The sequence below is a fragment of the Brachycentrus maculatus genome, unplaced genomic scaffold (assembly GCF_059751285.1).
Source record: "Brachycentrus maculatus isolate JH-2025_06_01 unplaced genomic scaffold, ASM5975128v1 h1tg000054l, whole genome shotgun sequence".
Taxonomy (NCBI): Eukaryota; Metazoa; Arthropoda; class Insecta; order Trichoptera; family Brachycentridae; genus Brachycentrus; species Brachycentrus maculatus.
The window spans coordinates 459709-476236 of NW_028280808.1; the positions used below are offsets into that span (position 1 = coordinate 459709).

The 16528-nt window shown below is 36.0% G+C and overlaps 1 protein-coding gene across 1 annotated transcript; it reads right to left on the reverse strand.

The window, feature by feature from the left end:
• Positions 1-4768: 4768 nt before the first annotated feature.
• LOC148311970 (uncharacterized) lies at positions 4769-16184 on the reverse strand. Its single transcript, XM_088277999.1, has 7 exons — positions 15826-16184; positions 12145-12261; positions 10674-10908; positions 9827-9920; positions 9562-9731; positions 8700-8948; positions 4769-7315 (listed from the first exon to the last, which is right to left on the reverse strand). Exons 1-7 carry the CDS (start codon positions 16060-16062, stop codon positions 5577-5579), a joined length of 2841 nt encoding a protein of 946 aa, XP_088134125.1. The 5' UTR covers positions 16063-16184; the 3' UTR covers positions 4769-5576.
• Positions 16185-16528: the final 344 nt, after the last annotated feature.

Consider the following 16528-nt stretch of genomic DNA (forward strand, 5'->3'; position numbering starts at 1 on the left):
TTACAAAAATGTTAACTTACGCAAAAAAAGTACTGCCTGCTACTAAATTTGATCCTGGAGTGTTTTCCCACTGTGTAAGTGTTAAAAAATAACTAAATCCCTATCGTGATAGTTAATATCGAATGATTTCCAAATCAGTATAACCGCTAAGGGGTCGATATATTAGTTTTTATAATATCCAATTCAATTCATTGGTGACTTTTTATGCACAATACATAATGTAACGTATGTACAGAAACGACAAGTAGATAATTCTTAGCAAGTAAGCACCTAGTTTCAAGGGGTCAAAAAATGAAATAATTTCAAAATGACAACTTGTAAACGGTCATCAGCTATAAATAGGTTAAAAATTATGCAGATGAAATTATTTATGGATAAATTTAAATTTAGGTACAGATTATCATTCTCTCAATCGTACTGAAGTGATTAATTGTTTTTAATCTTATTTCTTGAAAATTTTGTTTATTACAGAAATAGTTATCGCACATTTTATAATGGTTTACCTTCGCTGGTGTAAAATAGTAATCCGTTAGGAAGGATTAAGCGTGGATAAGTAGGAACTCCGAGGAATGATAGTTGGACGATGGACATTGCTGCTTTATATTCGAATCACAGTCGTGAAGTTGGTTTGTTGAAATAAAAGTACCTACCTAGCTGTACACACGAAGTCATTTCATAATAATTATAGCGGCGCACCAGTTAGCGTTCCCATTTGTATGGGGAACTATGAACGGAATTTCAATGTAGAGTCAAGACAGTTTTCTAATTGAAGTGTGTGCTTGAATTAGTTAAAAATTTAAGGTTTATCAGTTAAGGCTGAGATCTCAAACGTTCAAATTCAGAACGCAAACGGCATGCCGCGGCAGCGCTAGGAGCCGGTTGTGTCTGTACGAATATATTTTTTAAAACATAACATATTAAATGCAACTGTAAATTATTTTAAAAAGGGAAGGCAAAGGAAGTAGGATCAAGTAAGGTGTTGAGGGGGAGAGGTAGATGAAACCAAGGAAGAATATAACGGACAATAAGGGTTCTAATGATATTGAATTTATTTTCGAATATAAATGGGGAATATTTTATAAAAATGCTAAATTCATAATGAATCATTTTCAGACGGGAAGGAATATCTAATTTAACATACTCAACCTATAAAGGATTGTATTAGACTCGTTTGGTGTTTATAACAGCCGATATAATCAATATTTTCTTTTGGAAAATTCGCCATCGTAAATACGTTGTTTTCGTAAGTTGGTAATGAATGACGTCACAGAAACGACGGACTTATTTTAATATTGGTAACATTGCTAAATTTTTGGCGGCTCTATTTGGTGACGTCGATGGTCCACCCTCCCCTCATATTTGTATAACACAAATGGTAATGTAGTGGTAAACAAACCATCCACACTACTACTATTACAGCTCTATAAACCATATGACGTCTTAAAACGTTCGATGACGGAAATTTGATGACGTATGCGAATTCACGTTTTTCGTTATATTAAAATATCTAAAGTTTAAACCTTAATATCTACCTTAGTTCTCTACAGATTGCAATAAGAATGTTATCGATAGTCTTGTGATTTTTCATATTAATTTATTAGCCAAAAAACCAACATCGTAACAAAAATATATTGTAATTATACTTTTTTTTAAACAAATCGCACCCCTACTTCAATATGAATAAAAATTTCAAAAACTTTTAAAAAAATCCAATCATGAGGACAGTCAGGTAAAAGCACAAATAAAACGAAAAAAATGTTTAAAATTTATTTATTGAAGATTTATCATACATAATACTCTTAGAAAAGTCTTAATGTGTCATTCACAGGTACATGTATACAATATCTCGTATACAAAAAACAGAAAAATATGTACATTCAAATTATTTAGTAATAAATAAGTAGCACAAGAACAATAATTTTTTTAATATTCACATTAAATTTTACAAAATTATAAACTCAAATAAAAAAGGTATCAATTTACATTCTTCGAAATGTTATTCCTTATATTGTAAGAACCATCTCAACATCATCATCATCATCATCAAGAAATACTTAAAATCATTTATACTGTATTTATATTTTATACAGTGATGACTTATACAGCAAATGCCGGCATAATGAACGCTGTGCAGAACAAACTTTCTGTTTACATTATATTTGACATCTCATAGATAAAGAAGAATATGGAAGTTTTGGCATTTACAGGGCTTACGACCGTCATAAGCCGGTTTATGTGATCACTTTACACACTACACTAGATGTCTCTAGCGAACTCTCTCAAACTGTGTTTCGAGTTTGATCAATATATATAGAAGTTACAAAAAATTGAGTACTGTAGTTTATCAATCATTGGTGGAATTGGTGAATGTTACACGTGTGTAAAGTGATCACTTAAACCAGCCCATGATGTCGTAAGCCCTGTAAATGCCTGGACTTTCATATTCTACTTCATCTATGTTGAGATGCCAAAAATAATGCAAAAAATTACTCTTAATTGGAGATAATCCGGATTTGTGAACAAGTATTAGGACACACTCATAATGTTTTAAGCATTTCATTTGTTCATTACGTGACCCACACTGTAATGTATTTTATCTTGCTGCTCAACACTGCAAGGTCGCACAACACCAAGAAGAGCTGACAACTGAAGGGCTCCAAGCACTTCTAGTCCAGCAAGATGATGAAGCTCAAAGGGAAGCTTCCCATGACAAGGAGGGGCAATCAAATCAACCAATATGAATTGCTGCCGTTAAGGGCATCTTGGTCAAATAGGGAGAGGTTCAGTTTACCGACAGTCCAATCCAATCCAAACTCAGCCGAGCCATAAGATCAACGATCTCTACAATGACGCTCTTGCCCATTATTACCCGCAGATGATGAAGAAGAGTGAGAAACAGACAACCTCGGAAACGTTTTTTAAGAAGCCAGCAGCCAAGAAGCAAAGGGTGGAACAAGAAGATTTAACCCTGCAATTCTCGGTAGATTCCTAAATCTGAGTCTGATAAAAGAAATAAAATAAAAAGATTTTTTTTAAATGTTATAATACCATATTTTACGGTACAAACAAATTAATTTTTTTAACATGTATCGTTATGGGAAAATGCGTTTCACATAATGAACTTTTAGCACGAAGAACTTGCTCCTTATTATGAACGAATTAAGTACGTTGTACGAGGCATAACTGTGGGGATTATAATTAATTTCAGGTAAACTTTTTTGAACCCCAATTCTTTTACAAAATTTAAACATAAATAAATACTTAGGATGGTGACTGACCGGAGCCATTTTGTCGTGACGTAACATGTTACGATGCGAGCATTCAGGCAGTCAGTACAGCGAGCCGAGCGCTCCATCCATAGTTTCGGATGCTCACTGATGCTCGCCACGAACGATGTTACTACGAAACGCTCCGTCAGTCACCACCCTTAAAAATCACGTTACAATCGAACCTGTATAAAATAGGAGAAGGGACCGGGACATTTTTCTCTAATAAAGAGATCCCTCTTGTCCGTAACACATTGTGTACGGTGTGCACATATTTGTGCGTTTCAGAAACCTTGTGTGGTGGCTGGGTGCACATTTTTGTGCATTTCGGCTACCTTCAATTTAGTATACAAAAAACACGTCATAAACTTCTAATCTCTTGGCCTTTTTGCTTTTGTTGTGTAGTGGATAGATGTCGTTGTAATATAAAAAATAATACTGATATTTACTGGTTCAAAACATAGCTAATGGTCGTAGTATGTTTTGAAGGAAATGTTACAAATTAATTTTAAACAATGGATACAGACGGTGCGTTTTTTTCTTTGTCCTAAAATGAAATAAAATACAAAGATCATTGTCCTTTACTTAAGTCGGCAGTTGGTACTTACAAAGCAACAAACGCGTGTGGGGAAAGCCCATAAATCATTTTTTATTCGCAGATTTTGAGTTTTCGGCGGTTGTTAAACTGTGTTGTTATTTTCTAATATTTTATTAGTGTTTTTAACATTTCTTTTACTTTTGTGATTTGTGGACTAACATGATTATATATTGAGACGTTAGAGACCATTTAACCGTTTTTGTATTGTTTTCGAGTTCAACCTCAAGTTCAAAATATGAAGTTCACTGACATATTTTATATTTCCGGAGAGCTGTCTAATGTCGCCCGCCTCAAGATACAGTTTTATCAAAACATTGCCGTAACTAATGTGTTAAGCTGGATGGATCTCTTTTGGAGAGATTTCACTTATGTCTAAGTCTATTATTACCCAGATTCAACGGTTTATTAAAGCACACAATACTAATGCTTCATGGAAGGATTTATTTACTTATTTTTATAACTGAATACTATTTATAATTTTACAAGTTAACTAGGTTCATTGAAAATAAAAATTTCCTAAAATTGGTTACAATACTTGAGCATTAATAGCAGTAATAAAATATTATTTATTAATTTGACCAATGGTTACATGTATTTAGATTGAAGAGTTTAAAATTAATGTTACTACATTACATTATAAATATATATGTATTAGTATAGTCAGTAAAGTTATTTACAACAAAAAACATTATAAAGTAAACATAAAATAAGTACATATATTGCTCACTCCTTTCAAGAATGACATAAATCAAAAATCGTCAATTTTTAGTTGTGCATGTTTTCGGAATGCCCAGAAAATGTACTACATATATCCCAGCAAAAGCGGCATATTTTTAACTTAATATTTACACGCTACAGGGCAGAAAGTGTTGTTTTTGCATTTTGAAGAAAAGGCATTATTTAATTTTTTTTTTTAAATAAGCTAGTTCTTTTTCAAATGGAGAAAAAACCTTCTGGTTTAACCTAAAAAGATCTGTTGCACAATTAAAAGTTCAATAAGTGGCTTGATATTTATTTTTAATAAATTGTATTTATATTTTTAAACTTTAAAAACGATCTCCTGAAAAATCAAGTTTTTTTTATTTATGACGTTCTTGAAAGGAGTGAGCGATATGTAATAAGTCAAAACTCTATATTTTCATCAACATATACTTAATCTCAGATATATATATGTATTATGGAGTTTGAAATACAAATCATATGAATAATACATGGCACTGCTAAAATTGATTTTAATTCTACAGTTTAAACCACCAATAGTGAAACGTCTCCTTTTTATATTTAAATATTTCCGATAGGCATTACAAAAGCATTAAAAAGGAGTGTATCAATTAGATGCATTGCGCATATCGGAGGGTTAAATAAAATGATACATACAAGTTTAGGAAAATCATAAAAATTGTAATAAAGTTATTCAAGTGGGTTTTTGTGACTGTCAAGTTTTACTAGTACATACAAAATGTTTTGTGTTAAAACCCCGTACAAAATTTTTGGAATGTATCAGAGACAAAATAAAAATATTCCTATGTAATACTTTTATCCGTAGAGTATTTATTAAAGTGAAAGTTATCACTTTTTAGTAGTAAATTATCTTAAAGAAAATAGTATATTAAAGACTAGTGTTTCTTTTTAAGAGCATATATATATACAAATAATATTGTCATTCGTCGTGAATGGAGTTAGTTGAATAATAATAGTAAAGTATTAGATGACTATACTGAAACTTGCTCCGGTTGAGGAGATATATGATCCTCAATCAGTTCTCTACTGGGGTTAGGGTTCATGGAGAGATTGTGTACTTCTGAATCACTGCTGGCGTCGATGATTTCAGGCTCTTTCAGAGGGGTATTTGCCAGAACGGTGTGAGAAAGGTCATTAGCGCTGGAATGCGAAGAAAGATTCATCGCCGAAGACATAGTCAAGTTCAAGGATGTGTTGAAGTCGTCCGTTTTGGCAATTTTAGCCGGCGAAGGCGAACTTTCCCTAGAGAAGTCGGCCTTTCCCGCTTTCTTTGTCAGTTCCGACATTTGCTTTAAGAAGGAATCTCCCGATTTTGGCAGGGACATGCCAAAATCTGTCGTGTAATCGGAGAGCTTGGGCAGTTTTGGAACCGTGGAGATGGATAAATCAGGCTGTTTGGTAATACTCAGGTCCGGAGACAATGAGAAATCAAATTTACCTGCCCCTTTCATCGCCGAGATATTAACATCGGGTGGTAAAAACTCTTTAGCCGATTTCATAAGGTCTTGGGTGCTCTTTAAATACAGACTTTGATCGGAGCCTTTGCTCATTAAGGGACTGCTAGTCGACAGCGGTTTTAACAAATTAAGAGTATCTTGCATTTTCAGCAGTGACGGAGAAAGGTACATGTTATTTGCGTCTAAAATGCTTTGGGACATGGGATCGGGAATTCCCAGAAGAGCGCTGGTACTCGGAAACTTGCCGCTCAAAAACAGAGCATTCGCAATTTCCGCAGAACTCAGCATCAAGTTGGAAGATAAACTGGGAGGGAGAGCGGACGCCAGGCTCGTGGCCAGCGAGGATGCGGACAGACCACCCGACGCTGACGAGGAGGGAGTGTTCACCGAACTTGTCTTATCTCCAGATGTTCTGGATGATAGCAAGCTGGAGAACGAACTCAAGTCCGACGGCATCGGTAATTTGGTACCGGTCAGGGTAGCGGCAAGACTCGTGGATATTCCTTGAGGCAAGTTTGCCAGTAAACTGTTTGCCGTCAAAGCGTCGTAACCGGAAGGTAAACCCAACGACACGCTTGTTGCGGGACCCAAGCCTAAAGACATTCCGGTCAAGACGTCCAATCCGGAAGGAAGACCGAGGCTATTTAGAGAAGACGAATTCTTAGATTTGCTAGAGCTCGGAGGGATCGGAATGTTCAAATGAGTCGGCAGTTCAAATTTGCCACTTCCCAATGACCCGAACGCATTGGACGGGAGGGAGAGAGGAGGGATTCCGGCAGGCAAGCTGACCATCTGCTGGAGTGCGCTAACGGAAGGGATGTTAGGGATCACTCCGGACTGGGTCTTGGCTATCGGCAAAGGCTGGGACACGGCGAGGAGAGCATCGAGGTCCATTTTATCGTCTCCTTCTGTAGAACACCCGAGAGCGTCTTTGATAAAATTCCAGAGTAACCCGTCACTTTGCTCCCTGGGAAACTTAGCGGCAAGCGTGCACTTCAACTTGTCCAAGAATGATGTGTCCAGTTTGTAGGGGCTGGTGAATTTGATGGCTTTGTCATCGATCATGGAGGAGTAATACTTGATGCTCTTTGATATTTGTTCCATGGCGTGGGGGGCCAGGTGAGAATCGTGCACCACTGTGTACTGCATGAGTAGCGGACGGGGGTACTCTGTGGCACGCTGCTCGGGGGGCGGAGTCACCCAAAAGCAGGTGAGGGAAGATTCCAGGACAGGGCTCTCCGGATTAAAAGGTGCTAAAAGAAAAAAATAAATTAGAATAATGTTAACAACACAAAATGATATCTGTGATTTTGTTCCAAAAGAAAATGAATAAATGTCAAATGAAGAAAAGATGTGGGTTTTTGTAAATTACTTAATCTAATGATTCATGGCTCTCGAAAACCACTTTCGACAAACTGATATCCATAAAATTAGTAGGGGCATTTTTCATACGAAAAATATTTTGACCATTTCTACAAAATATATATAAATGTATGAAAAATAAATAAATTATAATTTCATACACATATTTTACAAATATGTTGTGATAACATGAAATGGGCATTATGTATCACATTTACAGTAAAAGCTTGTTAATTTGAATAAAAATAATATCATTTTTGTAGTAATTTGAAACACGATTAAAAATTCTGGTCCCGATATTTATTTCTAGCAAAACCAGATAATTTTCAAAAAGTTTTGAAAAACATTTTTGTTGAAACCAAATTAATCAAAATGAAATTATGAATAACTTTATTTACAAATGATAAAATAACAAGAATAGATCCTAAAAAAATATGTGAGAATTTCATTACCATGAATCAGATTGTATTTAAGCTCAATAAACTGTAATAAAATAAACTATGTATCGTTTTTTTGATTACTAAGTTATTGAAATGTACAGTATGAAATGAACAAGTTTTTACTGTTAATGCAGTCAACTCACTCATGATAAGCATTTCATGTATGCACAAAATTCAACAAAAATGAATTTGGAGATAAATTTACAAAAATAACACATATGTACATATATATGTGTACTAAAAATCGGTTGAAGGTACTTCTACGTTATAGTGATTTGGCTGCAGCTGTCAATAGAGCATTCCACTGTTAACGGCCTTACATTTGGACTAAAAAGAAATGGCAAAAATCCCCTGTTTTTTTTTATAAGATTCTCAAAAACAATACTTATTAACTATGAACCAGATGAAAATTATACGATAACGATTATAGACCCATTTATGACCTTTTTTTCCTTTGCAAGTCAGTAGCTCTCAACATAAGATGTCACTGATATATTTTTTAATAATAATTATCTTCTGAATAATTATATGTATGAATATATTTTGTATGGAATGTAATATATCAATCAACATAATCTCGACATATTCTGCAAATAAGGTAGCCAGCAATATTGACCTCGAAATACTAAATGCGCCGTGTGATGTATTGGTAAACGTAGGGCGAGTAGGGAACAATTTGATGTATCAAAAATGTTTCTGCGGTTGTGGATACACTTTTTTATACCTGAACGTACAGGAAACGCCTTGTTGCCTATGGGAGATAATATAGTAAACGTATCATGCATGTTCGTATGAGTAGTGCAATTAATAGGTGAATCATGGTTGTGAAACTCACAACAAATGATGCCGATACAAGGAGTGTAAGTTAGGTCGGAGGGCCCTCTCTTCTTGATCTGGTACTCCAGCTGGTTGTCGCAGTCCCGGAGGGAGGGCATGGCGGGGTTCACGGGGTGGGAGTGGTACCAGCCCACCAGCGTGAGCCCCATGGACTCCATGGCTGTGAAGATCTGAGCCTCCACCAGCACTCGGGGCTGCGTGTCGCTCTTGCTCGTGAGGCAGGGGAAGGCGTGCGTTATTGCCAAATCTGAAATGTGTCAAACAAATACCGTGCCATCAGCATAAAGATAATATCGTAATAAGATAATATTTTATTTCTATGTTCTGGTTTGAATTCTGCAGGGATTAGTCACAGCTAATTTTGCAGCCTTTACAAGAATGAATGTAAATTTGAAGAGCATAAATTTGCATACAAAGAAGAAAGCTTGTTAAGGACCAAGTAAGACACAGTTGTATGCACATTATTTGCAGACTTTTCACTGTTTACCCGTGATTGTACATGCCATACAGAATATCACAACTCAGGTATCACAATTCTACTAATACTTCTATCATGCCGTTTCACTACAGGGACAGGCAGAGAGGATGTAATGTCACATTATTCTATTCTGACATACATTCCTAGCATCTAGTCATACATGCCCTATAGTTACACTTTTGACATGATCAGATTTTGGGTCTGATTGCACCAAGTCTTTTTTTGTCATCTTCGTCCTGTACACATTTACAAAACATACTTTCGTAGTCATTCTCTAGTTATCCATTCGCTCCACAAGTTTATACAACTTTTCTTAATCTTTTCAATCATCATTTTATATTTTTAATATTTGCATAGTATATGTAAATATGATTAGACTTACTATGTGAGTTGACATCCCAAGACCCTCCTAAATACCCACAGACTTCAGACATGGTCAGGTGGCAGTGAAGATCCAGCACAAAGCAAGCATTTGTGCCGACGGACACGAGAAACGGCTGGACTTTTCCTATGGACGAAAATGATACCGCTTCCACTAGAGTGTTGGAATCACTGAAACAAGTGTTGAAAATTTATATTTTTTGGTAAATTTGATGAGATACACTAATGATGGTTTGTAAATTTATTCAAAGAGGGCTTTTACTTACTGCTGCATCATTCTATTGGGAATGGTATTGTGTTTGACTACAGTCCGCTGAGGAGGAGGTTCTGGAAGTTGTTCTACTTCATTTTCAACTTCGTCTGGAAAAAAATGTAAATTAAAATAGGACACGTGTTTTATATAGACTATAGATATCGGTGCTTGACTGAGGCCTAGAAAAGGACGCAGAAGCGTGGTTAGGCCCCAGACAAGATGGTCCGATGACATTAAAAAGGTGGTGGGCCTACACTGGAAGAGAGTCCCCTCCAACAGAAAATTATGGAGGACCAAGAGGGAGGCTTTGTTCAATACTGGACACAAGAAGAAGGCTGAAGTAAGTTTAAATAAAATTAAAAGTTGAGTACTAAAAGATATATCTGGCATATGATGCCCTATGGGCTGAAGTCAAGACCGTTAACCACCTAATGCTTTTGAACGAGCAGTGCTCGCGGACGGCGCATGTGTTATATTGCGCCAACAGAATGTCTTTATATTCTAAAAATAATTGCTATTATTAAGGACATTTTGTAAACTTCAATTGTAAACTTGTGAACTTCAATAATAGCAATTATTGTTAGTATATAAGGAAATTTTGTAAATATTTTTAGTCAGGGTTTGATAATGTCTTAAGAAGACGAAACGCGTCACGTATTAACATATACATAAATAAATGTTGAATTCAATCCAACAAACCTTGTTTTATTTTGAATATATTACCCAACAATTATTTTTATTTGATTGAATACACACATTCAAACCTCCGAGGACCATTTACTAAGATATATAATAGATGTCTAATGTTTTAGCAGAATGAGGGCAGATATTTTTTTTATTTTTTTTTAAATATCACTCACCATCGGTGGGAGTAGAATCCCTCTGCAGTTGTACCTTTCTCAGCCAGGCAGCCTTGTACGCGTCCAGCTTTTTGCCTTTATATTTGACAGATGCCCAACCACAGCCCGATTTCTTGTCAGGGTTGATGATCCTCTTACAGTGTATGGCCCAAGCGGACGGAGAACAGAATATTGTCTCCGTTTCGTGAGATTTTATCTTCCCATCTGCCTGGAGATCACCGACAAATCTCTGTCCCTGAATTTAAAATAAAAATGCATTAAATTACTGTTTAAGGGATCGTCCGCCTTGATGCATGTTATGATTAACAGTGTGTTTTACATATGATAAGATAATTTGCATGAATATCGTTTTTTTTACCCTTATCCGTACCCCAATGGTGCATAGGTCACTGCATCATACAAACGCAGTGTTATCAGCCCTCTGCTTCGGGTACCAGTCCGGGGTAATATTATATTAATTAATTATTAGAATGTAAAAATCGCTTATATTTATTTTACATAGATATTTATACAAATGTTTTAGTGGCAATCGTTGCTTTCTGTTTTTCAAAAAATATATAGCATCAAATTTCGAACGAATTCTTCAGTCGGTTCAAATTCATTCATTATAAATTAAATTATGGAATTTAAATTAAAATCAATTGCCAGAAGGTATGAACTTAAAATAAACACCAAACATGACTAAGCACTAAAGCGGCTGAAGCGCAACTGACTGTTAAAAAGGAAACACTAAAAACAACATCAATTTTGGCTACTCCTAATATTGGTACGGTGAAACTAATTTTGATTTTTTCAAAAATTATTTGCATCCGATTGTATTTACCAATTATTATAGTTACCAAAAATTCCAAAAATATAATGAATGATTCTAACTGTAAGCTGCAGAAAAATATTTTAAATAAATAAATAATGCCAAAAAACAAAGATGAAATAAACCCTTTCCACATCGAAATCTGGCCATCTCCAAAAACAGAATTGATTTGCCTCTCATAATTCGCTCACTCCTTTCAAGGATGTCATAAATCAAAAAACTTGATTTTTCAGGAGAATGTTTTTAAAGTTTAAAAATATCATATAATGTATTAAAAATAAATATCAAGCCGCTTACTGGACTTTTTACTGTGCAACAGATCTTTTTAGGTAAAACCTGAAGGTTTTATCTCCATTTGAAAAATATAAGTATGTTTAAAAAAAATAATTTAACAATACCTTTTCTTAAAAAATGCAAGAACAACACTTTTTGCCCTGTAGCGGGTAAATATTAAGTTAAAAATGTGCCTCTTTTGCTGGGATATAGTACATTTTCAGGGCATTCTGAAAACATGCACAACTGAAAATTGATGATTTTTGATTTATGACGTTCTTGAAAGGAGTGAGCGAATTGTCTAAATAAACAGTTTTGACTTAATTTATAAAGATTGTTCTAATACAAACCAGTTCTGAACTTTATTGGAGACTTTGTAATACTTACTAAATATTCAATAGTCATTGCAGCATCTCCTGGCTGTAATATTTTGGCATCTAACAGCATTTGTAATGTGACGCTTCTTCCCGGAGTGCTTCCAGCCTTATTTCCAGCTTGTGATTCCTGGAAACAATCCCATACATGAGTAAATATATTTCTTTTAATCATAAAGAAAACATATTTATAATGTACATATTTGGTATTTGCATGATCCAAGCAAGAGGAGTAGACAATGTTGGAATAGGGTGACAGTACTGCTGTAATTCAAATGGGGACCATAAAAAATATATAAAAATTAAATTAGAAAGTTTATGTATGAAATTTATGGTATATTGTTGCCTAATTGTATACAAACTCACAGTTGTCCAATCAGGCAATACTTCGAAAAGCAATATTTATTTTTTGGCAACAATGCAGTTTCTAGATTTAATACAATCTTATTTGGAAACTACATGAATTCGATATACTTTTATAATGTTACGAGATTTTTTTTTTTTTTCCTTTTGAATAAAATATTAACAACGCAAGAGTGTAGAATTGCGACATGGAATATCAGAGGACGTATGGATGGAAAAATGAATGAACTATGTGATGTGAGGAAGAGTAAGTGCTTAGATTTACTATGTGTGACTGAAAGCTGGAAGAAAGGAAATGGATCGATGGAGCACGACGGCTCGCTGGTCCTCTGGTCTGGACTCCCCGAGTCAGATAGAGCGTGTCAGGGCGTCGCCGCGTTTCTGTCACCCAGGATGGTAGAATGTATGAAAGGATATGTGTTTATAAACGCGAGACTCATGTTTATCAGATTCAAAGTCGGATTGACAAGACTACTTGTGCTGATAGGTTATGCTCCCGGCAACTCCGACACCGAATCTGAGAAGGATGAGTTCTGGTTGAATGTAATGAATGTGATGAATGGAAAAATGAATAATGAAAAGGTAATTCTGGCTGGTGATTTAAATGGGTGGGTTGGAACAAGAAGAGAAGGGTTTGAACTATCGCTTGGTATGTATGGGGATGCAAGAGTAAACGATAATGGGAAGAGGTTGTTAGAGGTATGCCTGGAATGGAATCTCTTTGTGTCAAATACTTTTTTTGCACACAAGGGAATCCATCAATATACTTGGGAGAGACGAAATGAAAGGTCCATTATCGATTATGTCGTCATTGACTCTAGATTGAAATCCGCCACAGTAGATACAAGGGTGTTTAGGGGGGCCGAAATGGAAACAGATCACTTTTTGGTGGTTTCAAGAGTGATTCTGTTTCAAGGATGGAAGGCCAAAACAAACAAGGTGGCGGCTCCCTCTAGAGTCAAAGTAGAAAAACTGCAGAATGACGACATAAAGGGTAAATTTGTAAAAGACGTATGCAGTAGGTTGATCGCGGAGGATAGAAAGAATCTAAGTATAAATGACATGTGGAAACATTTAAAAGAAAGTGTGTGCGAATCTGCAAAGGTAGTGTGTGGTATAGCGGTGCAAGGAAGGAAAAAAGGCGATGCATGGTGGGATGACGATGTTAAAAAAATAGTGAAAGAGAAGAAGAATGCGTGGTTAGATTGTATAGCAGTAAAAAATAAAAACTCCACTGAGTATGAATCGGTTAAAGAAGTGTACAAGGAATGTAAAATGAAAGTTAAGCATGCGGTGAGTGAACGAAAACGTATGTTGAAAAAAGAAGAAGGAGTAAAAATGACAAAAAATTTCCAAGAAAATATAAAAATATTCTGGAAAGAAGTCAAAAACTCCCGAAATCTAAACGTGAATGGATGTATGAAATCGATTGCAGCGAAAGACGGAAAAATGGTGACGAATGAAAAAGATATAAAAGAGAGATGGAAAGAGTATTTCGAGGAGGTGTATGAAACGCATGCAATTAATAATAACAGCATGTGTGTCGTAAATACACTTCCTAGAATATGTGAGGATGATGATTCAGGAGAGATAGGTATGGAAGAAATTGTGAATGCCTCAAAGTCCCTAAAAAATGGAAAAGCTGTAGGATTCGATAATTTTGCTGCAGAATACATCAAGAATGGTGGCAAAATAGTTCTCACATGGTTACATAGGCTCTTTAACCGGTGTCTAGAGGAGAATTATACTCCCGTCGATTGGAGAAGGGCAGTTATAATGCCTCTTTACAAGGGGAAAGGATCTAGGGTGGAATGTGGAAACTATAGAGCAATCGGTCTATTGAGTGCTGTTGGTAAAATGTATGGACGAATCCTCATAGAAAGGGTAAGAACCATAACTAAGGATAAAGTGTGGGATGTTCAGAGTGGCTTTATGAATGGGAGAGGATGTACGGATCAAATTTTTGCCTTGCGCGATATAACAGAAAAGTTTTTGGGAAAGAACCAAAAGCTTTTCTGCGCATTTGTGGATTTGCAAAAAGCGTATGACCGAGTTGATAGAATGAAGTTATGGAAGGTGTTATCTGAGTATGGAGTAAGCAGTAAACTCATCCAGGGCATTGCATCCTTGTACGAGGATAGCACTGCATGTATTAGGGTAAATGGCTCTTTTTCATCCTGGTTTGACATCTCTAAAGGTGTAAAACAGGGATGTGTAATGTCGCCTTGGCTGTTTAATCTATACATGGATAACTGCATGAAAGAGCTGAAAGGTTTGAATATTGGAGCAAGAATGAATAATTTGACCGTTTGTTGCCTTTTATATGCTGACGACGCTGTTCTTCTTGCCGATAGCAAAGAAGACCTGCAAACGTTGGTGACAAAAGTGTATAATGTGTGCAAGGAAAGTGATTTATTGATGAATGTTAGCAAATCCAAAATCATGGTTTTTGAAAGAGATGAATGTAGATCTGAGTGTGAAATATTGGTAAATGGGGAGATTTTGGAACAGGTAGATGATTTCATATATTTGGGTAGTATGTTTTCTAGGGATGGAAAGATTGATAAAGACATAGAAAGGAAAGTGAATGCTGGGAACAGAGTGAATGGTGCACTAAAATCAGTTTTAGCAAATAAAAATCTATCAGCGGAAGCTAAACTGGCAGTACACAATGGAGTTCTGGTTCCAACCCTTATGTATGGAAGCAAAGCATGGAGTTGGCAAAAGAAGGATGAAAGCAGACTGAATGCAGTCGAAATGCGATCCCTCAGACGAATGTGTGGCAAAACGATGTTTGATAGATGTTCGAATGATGAAATAAGGAAAGAATGTAAGGCTGAGATAAGCATTATCGATAAAATTAAGAAAGGTGTGTTGAGATGGTTTGGACATGTGGAGCGTATGAGCGAAGAAAGAACGGTTAAACAAATTTATGGAGCGAATGTAGTTGGAAAAAGAAGCAGAGGACGACCGAGGAAAACTTGGCACAATCAGGTATGTCAAATACTTGAAAGCGGCCGGGTTAGGAGTCGTAATAATCGTCGGGTATGTATGAGGAGATGCATGAATGTAGAAGAGGCAAAGAATGTTTGCAAAGACAGAGTGGTGTGGCGTTCGATTCTCTCTGCCTACCCCTGCGGGGAAGCGGCGTGATGGTTAGTTAGTTAGTTAGTTATAATAATAAGATAGATAAAGCGCTGAATTCTTTATTTTCAAGGTTAGTGGTTTTCATATTTGTCTTATTCATTCATTTAATGAAGGCAATATTGGATATTAAATCTTCTTCCAACACTCTAATTTCATGAAAATAGGTACTAGATTTTTAACCGACCTCATCACTGAACTCGTCGTGACTGACAGTATCTTCCTTTTCCTCTTCTTCGATAACTGGAGTACTAGCCGGTCCAGGTTTTTCCGGAGTCGGACACGGTGGAGGGTTCATAGCAAGTGGCGCTTCTGCATCAGCAGTGCTATTAACCGCCGGCACCTGCCCCGGGCCGGCTTCCGGCCGTTGCATGCCTGGAACTGCTAGTAACGCCGCAGCCAGGTGAGGGGATTGAATATCCATGCGATTGGAAGCTATCGATGGGCACTTTTAGCTGTTGTTTTATTAATGAACACGGCAAACGAAATTTTGCACAAAGGACGCCAAAGAACGTCAACCCGCACCCCAATAACAAAAATATGTCATAGATAAAACGTAAAACCACAGATTGATAAACTCAAATGTCAGTCGACGGATTGAGCGCCATAATCGCTATAATAGCACACGTACCTTTTCTTTATTCGTTTGTATCATATGGAATGTTTTCAGATTGCATTTTTTTTATATCGAAGGTACATATATTTGGTTCAACATTGAGTTATTTGAAAACCGTTAAAGAAAGAAAATTAAAGTGTACAAGGTGTATAAAATACACACTTATCTATATTCAGCATCAATTTCTTATTATTCAAAAGTTGATGATTTTTCAATTTGTTTGGGGTTCGATTCACAAAAAAATTGTAAAATCTGTAAAAAATTTTTGAAGCAA

Coding starts and splice junctions, on each gene's coding strand:
- LOC148311970 (XM_088277999.1), bottom strand. CDS start 16,062: ATGGATATTCAATCCCCTCACCTGGCTGCGGCGTTACTAGCAGTTCCA. Junction 9,732..9,826: donor CCCAATAGAATGATGCAGCA/GTAAGTAAAAGC, acceptor CACTTGTTTCAG/TGATTCCAACACTCTAGTGG. Junction 7,316..8,699: donor TTGTATCGGCATCATTTGTT/GTGAGTTTCACA, acceptor TTTTTCTTTTAG/CACCTTTTAATCCGGAGAGC.